The following is a 16,919-nucleotide window of genomic DNA, read 5'->3' as shown; positions in this document are numbered from 1 at the left end:
TCACGCTGCTTTTTTTTTAGCGCATATTTGTGTTTCATGATGAAGACAACAGTTCCTCTCTGGGAACCCTTCAGGTTAGCATTTAGCATTTAGCGTGACCCAGGCACCGCAGCAGTGTGCGGGTGAATTCTTCTTTATTGGTGTCGAAGCTCTGATGATTAATCAAGGTTTAAACTCTGTTGAAGGACTGAATTCTTCTTGTGGATTTCCTGTCAGTTTTAAAAGTTGAATCTTTTTGTTCCAGGTGCAGAAAATGTGGAACTGGAGGATACCTGCTGACTTCCACATCAAGCCGCGAGTTCGATTCCTGCGCTACCGATTCCAATGTACCGACCAATCAGCATGGCCCAGGAAGTCAGACCCCTCCCACTAGGAGTAGCCCCGCCCCCTGTGGACCAGCGCCCCATTGGTGTTTTTGTATTTAAGTTTTGTTCATAGACGTTCATGTTAGATAAATGAGTTTAATACCTGAAGAGGTGTTACCTGATGACATCACACAGGATGTGACATCATCTTCAACGTCAGCAATGTCAACTATACAATAAAGTTTTGTCTATTTTGAACATCACAATGAGAAATGGTATTTTGTTTAAAGGACACCTATCATGCTATATTTAAATGATATATTGTAGGGCCATACCTATATAAGGTATATTTATACGTTTCTGTTTTCAAAATACCAAACAGATCATGCATTTTAGCCATGCCTCATTTCACTCTATGTGCTGTTTGCTGTCTACGGGTCTGATTCTGCTGATCACGCCCCCCTGCAGGAGAGGGGAGCCGTGCTCTGTTCAGCTGCTGGGCTGTTAGAAGAGGGGGAGAAAAAGAGATCTCCGTCCTCCGTGTTTTATTATATAGAGTCGTTATTCATTTGTTTCAAAGCTCAATAAATAACAAAGAAGACCTTTGACCGGCACTTTTCTAATTTTGTCCGGAAGATTTAAACTTTAACGGACATCTTGACCGGCGAAAGAAACTGAAACTGAAACTCTGCCGCACGGTCCCCTCGTTCCTTGGAAGAGGCGGAGAGGTGGGTGTTTGTCATCTGCTTGTGGACTAACCCGAGAGAATTACAGTGCTTGCCTCGACGGGGAGGGATTGCATTGAATTAAAGCAGCGGGAGCAAACGCTTGCCTCGGGGAGGGAGAAAAAAAGCCACAGCGGAGAATAAACAGAAGGGTAACCATGGTAACTATGGGCGGGAAGTCTTCTTCGCTGCTTTTGTGGCAGACTACAGCGCCACTTACAGGCCTGGCATATGTACTACAGCGTCTCCAGCGCTTTCGAGCGGCAATGGCCGGCCGTGGCCCAACCCCACATTCCCCTGATAGGTGGAGAGTTGGCCCAATAGCCGTATCGCCACCGTCCTGACGTCAGGACAGTGTTCAAATCTGGATCAACTTTTTATCAGATCCGTTGCAGCCCCTTTTTTAGAGATTTGGGTATGGAGGAAAATAGAGAGGGTTGTGTTTTCTGACACTTGGTGAGTTCCCTGGAACACCGGGGACACATATTCATGTATAAAAGACGTACAAAAGTGCATTTTGCATGATAGGTCCCCTTTAAACTGGGTAATTTATAAAAGAGAGTTTATAAAGGTGTGTAGTTTATAAGAGAGAGTTTATAAATGTGTGTAGTTTATAAGAGTTTATGTGATGGAGCGGATCACAGAGTGACTGACTCCGCCACTGACAGCGGCGACAGACAGACACACACCAAACATTTCCTGCTTTCTTCCGTTCGTCAATAAATAAGGTTAAATCATCACTAAAACGTCCCTTTTTCCCCTCCCTTCCTGTAGCGCGACCATGAGTGCACGCTTGTGAGTCTACAATTATTTAAACATACATTTAACTATATTACACGATACTTACGTGACGAGCAGCAAACTGAGTTTCGCCGCCGTCTCCCCAGCAAAGGGAATGTGGAAAAGACGGAGGCGCATCACTTCCGTGGTTTAAATAGGATATCATGAAACATGCAATTTATTATTTCTTTTGCGTTTATTAATTATGGGGAATGATTGTGTTAAGAGGTAGTTAACCTGTTTGGGTCGGATAGTTTTCTCATGTTTGAGGGATTACATTTATGTTGACAATGTGGTTTTGAGTTAATTGTGTAACTTGTTGACGGAAAGCCTGTGGGGAGGGGCTATGGGTTCAAAAGGGACGGTGTTGGCCCTGGAAGAGTCATTCAGGAGATGGTTGCAGTGAAGGCAACAGCTGGAATGTGTTTACTCCATGAGTGATAGACAACCTCCTTTGGTAACTTTGATTTTGTTTATTTAAGTTATACTGTTTCACTTTTATCAAACAGTATATATATTTTTGTTGCTGTTATACATTTTTTAAAGTTTTGGAGCTTAAATCAACCGACTAAGCCTATGTTTCAAACGGACAAATAGAACCCCGTCACAGAGAGTTTATAAAAGAGAGTTTATTAGAGTTTGAAACAGCAGAGAAACAGCTGACACGTCACACACTGATGACGTCACACACTGATGACGTCACACACTGATATTATATCACAGATTAATTTGATAAACTTCTCAAAAAATATTCCGACTCTTCAGTTTATATATTTTACACAAAAGACAAACATGCAGAAAACCCCAGTCACATGTTGAGGCCTGTTTCTGATTGGACCGTGGATCTAAAGGGAAACAGTAGAAGAAGAAGAAGCTGTCGCCAAGGTGACGGGTGAGGTCAGAGGTCAGAGTCCAGGTGGGCGGGGCTTAGCAGGGTGGAGGCGGGGTCATCAGTGGGGGGATCAGAGATGAAGAAAGGCTCCGCCTCCAGCTCCAGCAGCGAGGGCAGGTAGGCCCCGCCCCCTTCCCCTGTGTACTGCACCAGCTGCCTCCCTGCACCAATCAGAGAGCAGCAAAGAGTCACATGTCTACTACCACTACAAACACCACACACTACACTTACTGAAATATAAATACAAAATAGATGTGTGTGAGTGTGTGTTACCTCTGTGTGTGAGTGTGTTACCTGTGTGTGTATGTGAGTGTGTTACCTCCGTGTGTGTGTGTGTGTTAGTGTGTGTGTGTGAGTGTGAGTTACCTGTGTAGATGCTCTCCTCTCCTCCGTTGGGAGCGTCGTCAGACAGCAGCTAACAGGAAACACAAACAGCTGATTTTTACCTCCCATTACATCAGTGTGTGTTCATAGATTTAATCAATTGTTAAAATCCTCAGGAAGTAAAATAAACTCACAGTGTCCAAACTGTCGAGGTCGAAGTCTCCCGAGGGGCAGGGCGAGCTGAAGAACTACACACACACACACACACACACACACACACACACACACACACACACACACACACACACAACACACACACACACACACACACACACACACACACACACACACACACACACACACACACACACACACACACACACACACACACACACACACACACACACACACACACACACACACACACACACACACACCACACACACACACACAACACACACACACACACACACACACACACACACACACACACACACACACACACACACACACACACACACACACACACACACACACAGTGAGGATGAGGTAATGATGAAGGTTACAGTTAGTGGATCTGAAGCAGACTCACCTCCATCAGCGGAGACGGGTCAAAGTTCAGAGCCTGAGAGTTCAGGAGACTCTGGAGACCGCTGTCAATACTGTCCACGTGGTGAGACAACTCACACCTGAAACACAGAGTCACGTCTAAACTGTCAATACTGTCCACGTGGTGAGACAACTCACACCTGAAACACAGAGTCACGTCTAAACTGTCAATACTGTCCACGTGGTGAGACAACTCACACCTGAAACACAGAGTCACGTCTAAACTGTCAATACTGTCCACGTGGTGAGACAACTCACACCTGAAACACAGAGTCACGTCTAAACTGTCAATACTGTCCACGTGATGAGACAAATGTTACGCCTTCCTGGTCGTCTTAACTGTGTTAGCCTGTGTTCTTATGCAAATGAACTGTGCGGCTCCCCTGATGTCATTGGCTGCCATCTGCTGGTCCGCCTTCGAGGATTGTGATTGGAGCTTGTCGGGCCCGACGTGCTCCAATCCAAGCGCACATCCGGCGCACACCTGCTGGAGATGACTTCAAAGCCTGTGGCTGACGATCACTCTGGAGGCTCCGACATGTGAACAGACGCCTCTCGCTACTTGCTCCTTAGATAATTCTGTTACATTACATTTCATTTAGCTGACGCTTTTATCCAAAGCGACTTACAATGACCAATTACAGGGACATTCTCCCTGGAGTAACTGAGGGCTAAGTGCCTTACTCAAGGGCACACTAGTGGTGGTGTTCCTGGCGGGATTTGAACTCACAACCTTCCGATCTTCAGCCCACCTCACTATCCATTAGACCACCACTACCACTAACTAACTGTGGTTAAACACGTGTGCCCATACTTAGTTTGATGTTGTGTATTAGTAGTGTCTAGAGTAGCTTAGTTAGAGTATAGAGTAGCTTATGGCGCATTTCCACCATGGCGCGGAGCGCGGTTTAAGCGTGCCGTGTCGTGCCGTGTCGTGCGGGCCCGTTTTTGGTTGCGTTTCCACTAGGCCTAGTTCCGGCCCGGGGCTACTTTTTCACCTTTTTTCTGGCCCGACAAAATCGTGGTTCTATCGGGGCCAACAAACAGGGCTGAGTCGGGCTGAATATGCTAAACTAGAGAGAGAATCGCTGGCAAGGGGGCTACAACTACAACAAGATGAACATATTTGACCGTGATTTAATTGTAATACACGTTTCAAAATGATGCCGAAGTAACAACATACTGATACCGGTTAGTAAAAACCATGAATTAATGCTTTGTCAAGTCTGCAGACAGACGGCAGGCGAAAAACCTTTTAAAATTCGTGTTTTTCTAGATGGAGATTGGCTAAGCTAACGCAGTATATGCTCCGACCGTCCACACTCACAACAACGGCCTATACAGACATAAATAAAGCAGCGACTGTATTCACCATGACACAGGCAGTCTGTGGTTTGTACTTGTTTAACTTTTGCCTAGTTTCTGAACATATATGAGGAGCTGTGAGCTCTGAGTGCTCACAGCTAACGGCTGTGTTGTTTTTCTGGGGTGCTCATTGAAGATGACGTCACGGCTCCGCCTACACTGCGTTACTATAGATACTACCCCAGTTCCTAAACTGTAATGGAGACGTAGCATAAAGTGAGCCAGTCCTAACGAGGCCGAGCCATACCGAGCGAGGCCGTGTAGTGGAAATGCGCCATTAGTTAGTGTTTAGAGTAGCTTAGGATTTTGTGACTGTAGCCTTTAGTTTAGCTGTGTTTTTGTACAGGCTCCTTTTGTTAGTTGTACCACTTTTAAAGTGAGGTTTTGTTTTGGTTCTTATTTTAGTGTATTAGTATTTGTTTCCCTGTATGCAATTAGACTCCTTTTTAGAGTCCTCCTTTTGTTTGGTTATTTATCAACCTGTGCCCTTTTGGCCTTTTGTTTGTTCCAGGCTGCATGCCTGCCATTTTGTTACCCTGCTATTTAAAATAAACCCATTATAATTATACCAATTCCAACTGGTGTGTGTTGCATTTCCTCATCCCTAGTGGGGACGTAACATACATGGGGGCTGTGTGTGTGTGTGTGTGTGTGTGTGTGTGTGTGTGTGTGTGTGTGTGTGTGTGTGTGTGTGTGTGTGTGTGTGTGTGTGTGTGTGTATTATAGAACATCCCATCACACAGACTCTAATAATAATGTAAATAATCACTTGTCAGGTCGTGTGGATACGAGGCGCCAAACGTCAGGTGAGAGTCCACCTGCAGAGGGGGGGGGCCGGGGGGATCTGAGAGCACAGGGGGGGGTCAATTAATATCTACAGTACACTGGGGGGTCAATTAATATCTACAGTACACTGGGGGGGGGGTCAATTAATATCTACAGTACACTGGGGGGTCAATTAATATCTACAGTACACTGGGGGGTCAATTAATATCTACAGTACACTGGGGGTCAATTAATATCTACAGTACACTGGGGGGGGGGTCAATTAATATCTACAGTACACTGGGGGGGTCAATTAATATCTACAGTACACTGGGGGGTCAATTAATATCTACAGTACACTGGGGGTCAATTAATATCTACAGTACACTGGGGGGGGTCAATTAATATCTACAGTACACTGGGGGGGGTAAATTAATATCTACAGTACACTGGGGGGGGTCAATTAATATCTACAGTACACTGGGGGGTCAATTAATATCTACAGTACAGTGGGGGGGGTCAATTAATATCTACAGTACACGGGGGGGGGTCAATTAATATCTACAGTACACTGGGGGGGGGGTCAATTAATATCTACAGTGCACTGGGGGGGGGGGTCCTAACCCTTCTGTCTGGGTCACATGTCCCTACAGGCCCCCCTATGAAGGTAGATATGGTGCAAAATGCGAGAGCGTGTAAAACCTGATGTGAGCACTTGCAGAAAAAGATCTGAGCTTGTGTGCATACATTTACACTTGTATAAAATATCCACGTATCTGTGAACCACATTTGAAGTCACAGAAGAAGAAAAAGTTTTGTAGCTTGTAGAAAAAAAATGAACTTAGTGATGAAATGTTCACTTGCAGAAAAATTAGGGCTGTCAGTCGATTAAAATATTTAATCGCATGATTGTCCATAGTTAATCGCAAATTAATCGCACATTTTTTATCTGTTCTAAATGTACCTTAGAGGGATATTTTTCAAGTTTTTAATACTCTTATCAACATATGAGTGGACAAATATGCTTTATATGTTTGTTTATTATCATTTGAACAATGACAAATATTCTCATGAATATTAAACACAACAACCTGAACATTACAAATATTTGCCTCAATTCAACCTGGAACCTCTCTCATACAATAATACTGTGTGTGTGTGTGTGTGGTGTGTGTGTGTTGTGTGTGTGTGTGTGTGTGTGTGTGTGTGTGTGGTGTGGTGTGTGTGTGTGCGTGTGTGTGTGTGGTGTGTGTGTGCGTGTGTGTGTGTGTGTGTGTGCGTGTGCGTGCGTGTGAATGTGGAGACACTGTGATGGATCGTTGGAGCTATGTGCAGCTCAAGGCATATATGCTTGAACGGGAGCCTGGACGCTGCAATCATGTTGCGCGCACTATCCGTGCTGAGTGTGCTGACTTTTCGTACAATGTCCCACTGTCTGGCTACCTGCATAAAGTCAAGTGCTCGGCGCAGTTGTCGGCGAAATGTCGCTCCTCTGTTTTCATTGAAACAACTCCTTATATCCGTTAGCATCTGGTGCTAGCTAGCTGCGCTAACAACAACAACAACAACAACACGTAAGGTGTGCCTCGCTCGCCCCACACATACACACACCCTCCCGGTCCTCCCGATGGCCAGTCCGGGCCTGCCACAAGAGGGCGGCAGGAGCGGGGCTGTCAGCATCAGCTTGTAGATGGTATTTTAAACTCGATGCGCTGTGAAACTACGGGGCGGCCGAGGACAAAAAATACACATGCGTTAATCGCGTTAAAATAATTAGTGGCGTTATTTTTTTTTTGCGTTAACGCGTTATTAACGCGTTAACTTGACAGACCTAAGAAAAATATATATTTTTTAAATATATTTTCCATTACAACTGCAACTTGGTTATTACAACCTCTCAAATCAGTCATTACAACTTCACGAATCTGCTCTGTGGCAGTATACATCCACGAATCTGCAGCCTTGACTTTTGCTACACTTCTTGCGATGAATGTGTCGCAAAAATAATTTTCACCTGTAGATGTGGGGGGAGGGAGGGGGGTTGGAGCGAAGGGGCGGAGCTATCAGAACGACGAGGCTCTCGGGTCAGTCACACAAGTGACTACTGTTGTCCCTTTCACACCAACGCAGCTCCCGTTCTAGCTCCGTGCTTCGCTCACAACAACAACAATGGGGGACGGGTCGATGATCGTGTTACTTTTAATCATACGAAGCCAGATTAAATTAAATAACTACTTCTCCAACCTTATACTTTTCTCCAGAGTGCCGTGGTTTATTGTTTATTAATGTGTTACAGCGGCATTTACCGACCGCTGCAGTGCTGCTCGTCCACTGGAGTTTATTCTCCCGTTAACTCACAGCAGCGGCCGCTGTAAAGTATTCACTGTCTGACTGTCACACAAGCAGCTGATACATATCCCCAATTCCCCTTAAGTGAATGTGTGTCAGTCTGAATTGACGCTGTTTGGCATCACAACGCTGTTATGAAAGTTTCTCTGGTATAAAATGGGTGATGTTAGCATAGCAACCGAAGCTAAACTGACTATATTAACTAGGCTACTTGTAGCTTGTTGCTATAACTTGTGGCATAAGCCGTTTTCTACAGGCACATTTTACCGGTGTATTTTTCATTATGATTCTACTTGTGATAGTCGGACATGACAACCTGTGCAGCCCATGTATTGATTCCATCTGATAGCTGCTATAATACAAAACAAAACATCTGCCCCCTCCACAATGATCAATAACAGCGAACGGATGGTCAAATAAACAGAATCACACGAAGCCTGGTTACTGGTTAGTGTTGCCTGACTTTATAAAGTATGTTTATTTTACAAATGCGTTCTAGTCACTTTGCTCAGCGCTACCGCTTGTTTCAACTTTTATTTGCCATAGGCTACTCTCCATAAACTGTTAGTTCAGGTTATTCTCGCACCCCTCCGACGTAAGCGTGACGTATGCGGTTTTCGTGGAAAAGAGCCGTCTCCGCTGCGGCGTGAACAGGAAAAACCGGTGCTTATCAGGCACAAGCTCCGAACCGGTCCTGGAACCGCGTTGGTGTGAAAGGGGCAACATGCGGGGCCCTGCAGTCATCCGGTTCGACCTGACATGGCTGTGACTGACCCGAGTTTGCGCCTCCTCGTTGTGATAGCTCCGCCCCTTAGCTCCGCCCCTTAGCTCCAACCCCCCTCCCTCCCCCCACATCTACAGGTGAAAATTACTTTAGCGACACATTCATCGCAAGAAGTGTAGCAAAAGTCAAGGCCGCAGATTCGTGGATGTATACTGCCACTAGGGGTGTTGAAAATAATCGTTTCTACGATGCATTGCGATGCGGACGATTCGGTATCAATGCAGTGACGGAAGATAATCGATTATAGCGTAGTAACGTTGCTTCCTGATTTTCCGGCCGCGGCTTTACTATAACGTTTTTTTTTTCTGTCACTTAAATATCAAATCGGTCGGTGATGCAGAGATCAGGGAACAGACGTGACAGCGGCACAGCAACACCAAACACGAGCAGTCTGCTTTATCCACCAACACAAGAACACCAGTCCAGAACCAACAGCAGAAGGACCCGCTCTGAATCACTCCGTGTCGCTGCGGCTCAGAGACACAAGGATTTATGTTTTTCAAAAATAATCGCGTGACAATCATGTCAGGTTTTTGGTGGATTTAATTAAGTCTTGGATTGCAGAGTATGAATGTCCTCTAGCAATTTTCAGACGATATATACTTGTGTAAAGTTTGTGAAGGCAGGAGGAAAAAAGCTTCCGCGATCACCGTCTCCTCTGTTCCTCCAAACCCCGCCCCCTCCATGAAAATAATGAGTGACAGGCTGATAGTGACCCGATAGAAACTTTATTATTCACTTAATCACTGATTGAGATATGATGAAGCTAACTTAATCTCATACATTCATGGGATTGATGTAACAGTAAGACAGAGAATGTAAGTGTGCACCCACATGCAGTATTTTTGTTTGTATATGCTGTTGTAAATACTCCTGTTGTCTGCTGTGTTCAGACTCAAGTCCTGTGTGTGATGCCACATTCAGGACATTCAGTGTCCTTTTTTTAACAGAAGGCCGTTGCTAGAAGCTGCAGCTAGACTGCAGAAGCATTAGTTTTTTGTTTTTGAGGATGGAACAATTTCACACACAGATATAGGGAGGCTAGACCTATACAATTAATTTATTTTGGTTTATAAATTAATGTCAAGACATTTATGTTATTGATTTCTGAAGCACTTTCTAAATAATAAAAAGAGAGTTCATATGTATTTACTGCATGTATGCATTGATGAAAAATAAGCCATGTGCAGTAATATAGAAAATTGAGGATGCAACGCATTGGTATGAATCGTGATATCGAATTGAATCGAATCGTTGACAGGATAATCGTAATCGAATCGAATCGTGAGACCAGTGAAGATGCACAGCCCTAACTGCCACAGAGCAGATTCGTGAAGTTGTAATGACTGATTTGAGAGGTTGTAATAACCAAGTTGCAGTAGTAATGGAAAATATATTAAAAAAAAAAAAAAATTTCTGCAAGTGAACATTTCATCACTAAGTTCATTTTTTTTCTACAAGCTACAAAACGTTTTCTTCTTCTGTGACTTCAAATGTGGTTCACAGATACGTGGATATTTTATACAAGTGTAAATGTATGCACACAAGCTCAGATTCTTTTTCTGCAAGTGCTCACATCAGGTTTTACACGCTCTCGCATTTTGCACCATATCTACCTTCATACCCCCCCAGGTGATATAAGGGACTCACCTGTCGATGCAGGCGACCGTCTGACACCGAGGAGGGGGGGCAGAGGACGTAGGCGATTGGCCGGCTGTATTGGGGGGGTTGAGGGGGGGCTGCTCGTGGTCCAGTAGGATGGAGTTGATGAAGGTGGTTGGGGAGAGGGGCGTGTCCACAGGTGAGTCCACAGGATTGGACGGCTCCTCTTTGACCTCCACTGATTGGCTCTCCCTGCAACAGGGAGAAGATTTGCTGTAAGTGACGGACCAATCTGAGGAGGTGAAATGAAGGCTGCTCATTGGCCGACAGGCGTCAAAACAGAATTATTTGATTGGTTCTCACCCTGAATCCGACCAATCACTGAGCACACTGTCGGCTGGGGGCGTGGCCACATCTGTGAGGTCTGAGATGATTGGTCCAGAGGTGAGGGGGGGGTCAGCTGGGAACAGACTGGCTGCAGCCTGAGAACACAAACACACACCTTGCAGGTGAAGGGAGGTCACACACACACACACACCACCCCCCCCCCCCAGTGAATCCTACCTGCTCCAATGAGAACGGCCGACTGTATTTGGGCAGGGAGTGGGCGGAGCTAGAGTCATTCAGCATCAGAGGACTGCAGACAGGAAGTACATTTAGACATACTAATATTAATATGTATTAATACAAACACTGTAAATATGTATTAATACTAGGGATAACGACAATAAAATGTGTGTGAAGCAGAAATCCTGCAGCTCCACCCGCTGTGACGGACCGGTGAGCGGAGCGAAACACACACTAATGGCGCGTTTCCACTACACGGCCTCGCTCGGCCTCGCTCGGCCCCGCTCGGCCTCGCTCGGCCCCGCTCGGCCCCGCTCGGTATGGCTGGGCCTCGTTAGGACTGGCTCACTTTATGGCGCATTTCCATTACAGTTTAGGAACTGGGGCAGTATCTATAGTAACGCAGTGTAGGCGGAGCCGTGACGTGATCTTCAGAGAACCCCAGAAAAACAACACAGCCGTTAGCTGTTAGCACTCAGAGCTCACAGCTCCTCATATCTGTTCAGAAACTAGACAAAAGTTAAACAAGTACAAACCACAGACTGCCTGTGTCATGGTGAATACAGTCGCTGGTTTATTTATGTCTGTATAGGCCGTTGTGAGTGTGGACGGTCGGAGCATATACTGCGTTAGCTTAGCCAATCTCCATTTAGAAAACACGCATTTTAAAAGGTTTTTCCCCTGCCGTCTGTCTGCAGACTTGACAAAGCATTAATTCATGGTTTTTACTAACCGGTATCAGTATGTTGTTACTTCGGCATCATTTTGAAACGTGTATTACAATTAAATCACGGTCAAATATGTCCATCTTGTTGTAGTTGTAGCCCCCTTGCCAGCGATGCTCTCTCTAGTTTAGCATACTCAGCCCGACTCAGCCTCGTTGTCTCTGGCCCTAGACCCACGATTTTATGAGGCCAGAAAAACTGTGAATTAGGACCCGCCGGCCGGTACTAGGCCAAGTGGAAACGCAACCAAAGACGGGCCGCTGACGTCACAGCCCTCTTAAACCGTGCTCCGCGCTGTAGTGGAAACGCGCCATAAGAGTTAGACCTAACACACTTAGCCATTTTAATAATGTACTTCATTTGAATGTAATAATTATGTTGGTTGTTGTTTGTGGAAGCGCCAGAGAATGAGCCCCATTAACTGAGTTTTAAACATCACTTTAAATGGAAGATCCCCATAGGCCCCGCCCACTCGATCGTATCGGTATCGGCCGATCCTGATTCCGGCGATCAGCCCCAAAATTGGCGATCGGAGCATCCCTAATTAATACACTGTAAATATGTATTAATACACTGTAAATATGTATTAATACACTGTAAATATGTATTACTATGTTCTCCATAACACTTTTATGTTTACAGCGTTAAAACGTTTATAAAAACCAGTATGAATATTCTTTAATATGCTAAAGTGAGGTTTCTCCGTGGCTCTTGTGTTCACCTGTGTTCACCTGTGATCACCTGTGATCACCTGTGATCACCTGGAGAAGGGACATTGCACGTGTATTAAAAATAAATGTTATAAAATAAACAATATACGTTAACTCACATTTTCCTCTTGACTCCCAGGACCCTGTTGGACTGGACGAGAGACACCAGGAAGTGGATCAGCTGCAGAGGAACAGAGAGGTTTAGATCACATGCTAACGTGCTAACGTGCTAACGTATTGTGTTGGTGTATTTTACTTTACCTTGTTGACGACTTTCTGCTGTTGGACGTGTTTCTGCCTCAGGCTGGCCACCTCTCTCCACAGAGCCTCGTTCTCCCTGCAATACACATTCAGAACTCAGAACCAGAACTCAGAACCAGGACCAGGACATTAATGTCATGGTTTGGTAACCTGACTTTAAAGAGCAGAAACTCTCTGAGTCAGATCGTAAAGTGGTCCAGCTGACTGATTGGTGAGCCACAGCTAAACCTGGAGACCCTGTACCTCAGGCAGTGACGGCTAAACCTGGAGACCCTGTACCTCAGGCAGTGACAGCTAAACCAGGAGACCCTGTACCTCAGGCAGTGACAGCTAAACCTGGAGACCCTGTACCTCAGGCAGTGACAGCTAAACCTGGAGACCCTGTACCTCAGGCAGTGACAGCTAAACCTGGAGACCCTGTACCTCAGGCAGTGACAGCTAAACCTGGAGACCCTGTACCTCAGGCAGTGACAGCTAAACCAGGAGACCCTGTACCTCAGGCAGTGACAGCTAAACCTGGAGACCCTGTACCTCAGGCATTGACAGCTAAACCTGGAGACCCTGTACCTCAGGCAGGGACAGCTAAACCTGGAGACCCTGTACCTCAGGCAGTGACAGCTAAACCTGGAGACCCTGTACCTCAGGCAGTGACAGCTAAACCTGGAGACCCTGTACCTCAGGCATTGACAGCTAAACCTGGAGACCCTGTACCTCAGGCAGGGACAGCTAAACCTGGAGACCCTGTACCTCAGGCATTGACAGCTAAACCTGGAGACCCTGTACCTCAGGCAGTGACAGCGGTTATCCAGCTCCATATTAGACGATGACTCCCACCCTCTGCACTCAGAAGCTTGTTCCTTCGGGCCGGAGGTTACTCGTCCCAAAGAGTAGAGCGAAGCGGTATAAAAACTGTTTGATCCCAGCAGCTATTGCACAAATGAACACATCATAGGAGCGCCACACAGATGCCTATTTATTTATTTAATTATGAATTTTGAATGTCCATGTTTGAACTAGTGTTTTCCTTCTTAAATGTTTTTAAATATTTTGAGATTTGACCGAGCAGGGTGTACTTGTACTGTGTCTGTTGTTTGTGTTTGTTCTTAGAGTCAGGATGGATCCCTTGTCTTTTTCTCTGCAAACTAAATCTACCTACGGGTACAAATAAAGAACCTGAACCTGGATTAACCCGTTCCCTCTGCACATACAGGTTAGCCCTGGGTTAGCAATGGGTTAGCCCTGGGTTAGCTATCAGTTAGCAATGGGTTAGCCCTGGGTTAGCAATGGGTTAGCCCTGGGTCAGCAATGGGTTAGCCCTGAGTCAGCAATGGGTTAGCCCTGAGTCAGCAATGGGTTAGCCCTGGGTCAGCAATGGGTTAGCCCTGGGTTAGCAATGGGTTAGCCCTGGATCAGCAATGGGTTAGCCCTGGGTCAGCAATGGGTTAACAATGGGTTAGCCCTGGGTCAGCAATGGGTTAGCAATGGGTTATTCCTGAGTCAGCAATGGGTTAGCCCTGGGTCAGCAATGGGTTAGCCCTGGGTCAGCAATGGGTTAGCCCTGGGTCAGCAATGGGTTAGCCCTGGGTCAGCAATGGGTTAACAATGGGTTGGCCCTGGGTCAGCAATGGGTCAGCCCTGGGTTAGCAATGGGTTAGCCCTGGGTCAGCAATGGGTCAGCCCTGAGTTAGCAATGGGTTAGCCCTGGGTCAGCAATGGGTTAGCAATGGGATAGCCCTGGGCCAGCAATGGGTTAGCCCTGGGTCAGCAATGGGTTAGCCCTGGGTTAGCAATGGGTCAGCAATGGGTTAACCCTGGGTCAGCAATGGGTTAGCCCTGGGTCAGCAATGGGTTAACAATGGGTTAGCCCTGGGTCAGCAATGGGTCAGCCCTGGGTTAGCAATGGGTTAGCCCTGGGTCAGCCCTGAGTTAGCAATGGGTTAGCCCTGGGTCAGCAATCCCTGGGTTAGCCCTGGGTCAGCAATCCCTGGGTTAGCCCTGGGTCAGCAATGGGTTAGCCCTGGGTCAGCAATGGGTTAGCCCTGGGTCAGCAATGGGTTAGCAATGGGTTAGCCCTGGGTCAGCAATGGGTTAGCCCTGGGTCAGCAATGGGTTAGCCCTGGGTCAGCAATGGGTTAGCCCTGGGTCAGCAATGGGTTAGCCCTGGGTCAGCAATGTGTTAGCCCTGGGTCAGCAATGGGTTAGCCCTGGGTCAGCAATGTGTGGATCCCTACTGTCTCATGGCGATGATCCTGGAGTCGATGGTCTCCTGTTTCCCTTTCATCAGCTGCACGTCACTCAGGATCTTGTTGACGTCGTCTGAAGAAACCTTCACTTCCTCCGGACGCACCGACGACACCTGGACCAATCACAACACAGACACAAGCTGTTGCCATGGGGTCTGTCTGTCTGTCTGTCTGTCTGTCTGTCTGTCTGTCTGTACGTACAGTAGTGACTTTGCGCTTTATGTTCTCCAGCAGGTGTTCCTGTCCTCGGATGAAAAAGGGATGCTGGAACTCTGTGTCGTCTCTCTCAGGCTTCACCAGCCCCCCCTGCTCGATGTGCACCACCTTCCTGAACCCGTCTGACAGACAGAGATACAGGGACATACAGTCAGACAGAGATACAGGGACATACAGTCAGACAGAGATACAGAGACCAACAGTCAGACAGAGATACAGAGACCAACAGTCAGACAGGAGCACAGAGACCAACAGTCAGACAGGAGCACAGAGACATACAGTCAGACAGAGATACAGAGACCAACAGTCAGACAGGAGCACAGAGACATACAGTCAGACAGGAGCACAGAGACATACAGTCAGACAGAGATACAGAGATATAAACACTGAAGAACATCACAAAAACACTTTCTGTTTACAGGAAATAGTTTGTACTCACACATAGTAAAGCCATAAACAGTGAATAGCTTATATAAATATATAATGTTGTACTCACACATGTTGAGCTGCCGGATGAAGCTGGCCATGTTGTTGTGTTTGAAAAACTTTGGGAGAACTTCTTTAGAGAAACGACCCTGATCAAACACATGGAAACTGGTTCCACTCTGACACACACACAGAGACACACACACACACAGAATAAAGAGTAAACATCAATCACTTCGGTAACACACAGCGTACTGAACTTTAGTAGAACAGCAGTAACGGTTCAGACCTACAGTACAGAAGGGTTGTTAATGTTTACATGTGTTTGGTTTCTTAATGTTTACATGTGTTTGTATTGTTAATGTTTACATGTGTTTGTTTTCTTAATGTTTACATGTGTTTGTATTGTTAATGTTTACATGTGTTTGTTTTCTTAATGTTTACATGTGTTTGTATTCTTAATGTTTGTATGTGTTTGTGTTGTTAATGTTTACATGTGTTTGTATTGTTAATGTTTTCATGTGTTTGTATTGTTAATGTTTACATGTGTTTGTATTGTTAATGTTTACATGTGTTTGTATTCTTAATGTTTACATGTGTTTGTATTGTTCATGTTTATAGGCCTATGTGTTTGTATGAATTGTATTTGTGTAGTATTCTTTATTTACTTGTATATAACTGTTTAAATGAAAGCTCAGTTTGTGTGAAACCTGTTGCAGCTGACAGCTAACAGCTAGCAGCTAACAGCTGTCCTCTGCTAGCTGTGCTATGCTAATCTAAGTACCGGGCTCCAGCAGATGAGCGGGTCGGTGTCCGGATCTTCCACCAGAGTCCACAGTTTGGTGAGGAAGGCCGGGACGTTAGCAGGGCCTAGCACCGCCCCCCCTCCTCCGGGACACTCCATCACAGGATCAAGCTAATCTGAGCTAACAGAGCTAACAGAGCTAACTCCACACTAACAGTCCGATCCGAGCCTCCGTCTGGTCCAGGTCTCAGTGGTTCTGGTTCTGCTCCTGGTTTAGGTCCGTCTCTGCCGGTTTACACTGATTATTAATCAGCAGTTTGATTGTGGTTTTAGTGTAAACTTCTCCGGAGAAAACAACAACTAATCCTTCTAACAAACAACTGCGTACTGTCTGCGTACAGTCTGTGTGATGACGCGTGACGTCCTCTGCTGTGATAGGCTGCTACCACTGCCTGACGTTACGTCGTTCACGTTACGTTGTTTACGTCCTGAGCTGATAAAACAGAGCTCAATCAGATCAGATGTA

General features: G+C 45.9%; 2 protein-coding genes across 6 annotated transcripts in view; one reads left to right on the top strand and one right to left on the bottom strand.

Annotated features, from left to right (window-relative positions):
• si:ch211-80h18.1 (uncharacterized protein LOC555593 homolog) overlaps positions 1–529 on the top strand; it is a 10,745-nt gene extending 10,216 nt beyond the window's left edge. For all 5 annotated transcript variants that reach the window (XM_034125200.1, XM_034125201.1, XM_034125203.1 and 2 more), the window contains one exon: positions 245–529. In XM_034125200.1, the coding sequence (XP_033981091.1) occupies positions 245–279 (35 nt within the window). In that variant the 3' untranslated portion in view covers positions 280–529. The remainder of the gene's footprint in view (positions 1–244) is intronic.
• A 1,890-nt stretch (positions 530–2,419) lies between these two features.
• On the bottom strand, positions 2,420–16,794 carry hsf1 (heat shock transcription factor 1). Its single transcript, XM_034125329.1, has 14 exons — positions 16,433–16,794; positions 15,719–15,827; positions 15,208–15,344; positions 14,995–15,119; positions 12,764–12,839; positions 12,622–12,683; positions 11,065–11,137; positions 10,864–10,982; positions 10,549–10,752; positions 5,770–5,844; positions 3,619–3,715; positions 3,221–3,274; positions 3,069–3,117; positions 2,420–2,863 (listed from the first exon to the last, which is right to left on the bottom strand). The coding sequence occupies exons 1-14, from the start codon at positions 16,550–16,552 to the stop codon at positions 2,709–2,711; spliced, it is 1,455 nt and encodes a 484-aa protein (XP_033981220.1). The 5' UTR covers positions 16,553–16,794; the 3' UTR covers positions 2,420–2,708.
• Positions 16,795–16,919: the final 125 nt, after the last annotated feature.

The sequence above is a fragment of the Trematomus bernacchii genome, unplaced genomic scaffold, assembly GCF_902827165.1.
Source record: "Trematomus bernacchii unplaced genomic scaffold, fTreBer1.1, whole genome shotgun sequence".
Lineage (NCBI taxonomy): Eukaryota > Metazoa > Chordata > Actinopteri > Perciformes > Nototheniidae > Trematomus > Trematomus bernacchii.
The sequence above is the reverse complement of the archived record's forward strand: the minus strand, read 5'-3'. Positions and strand labels throughout refer to the sequence as shown.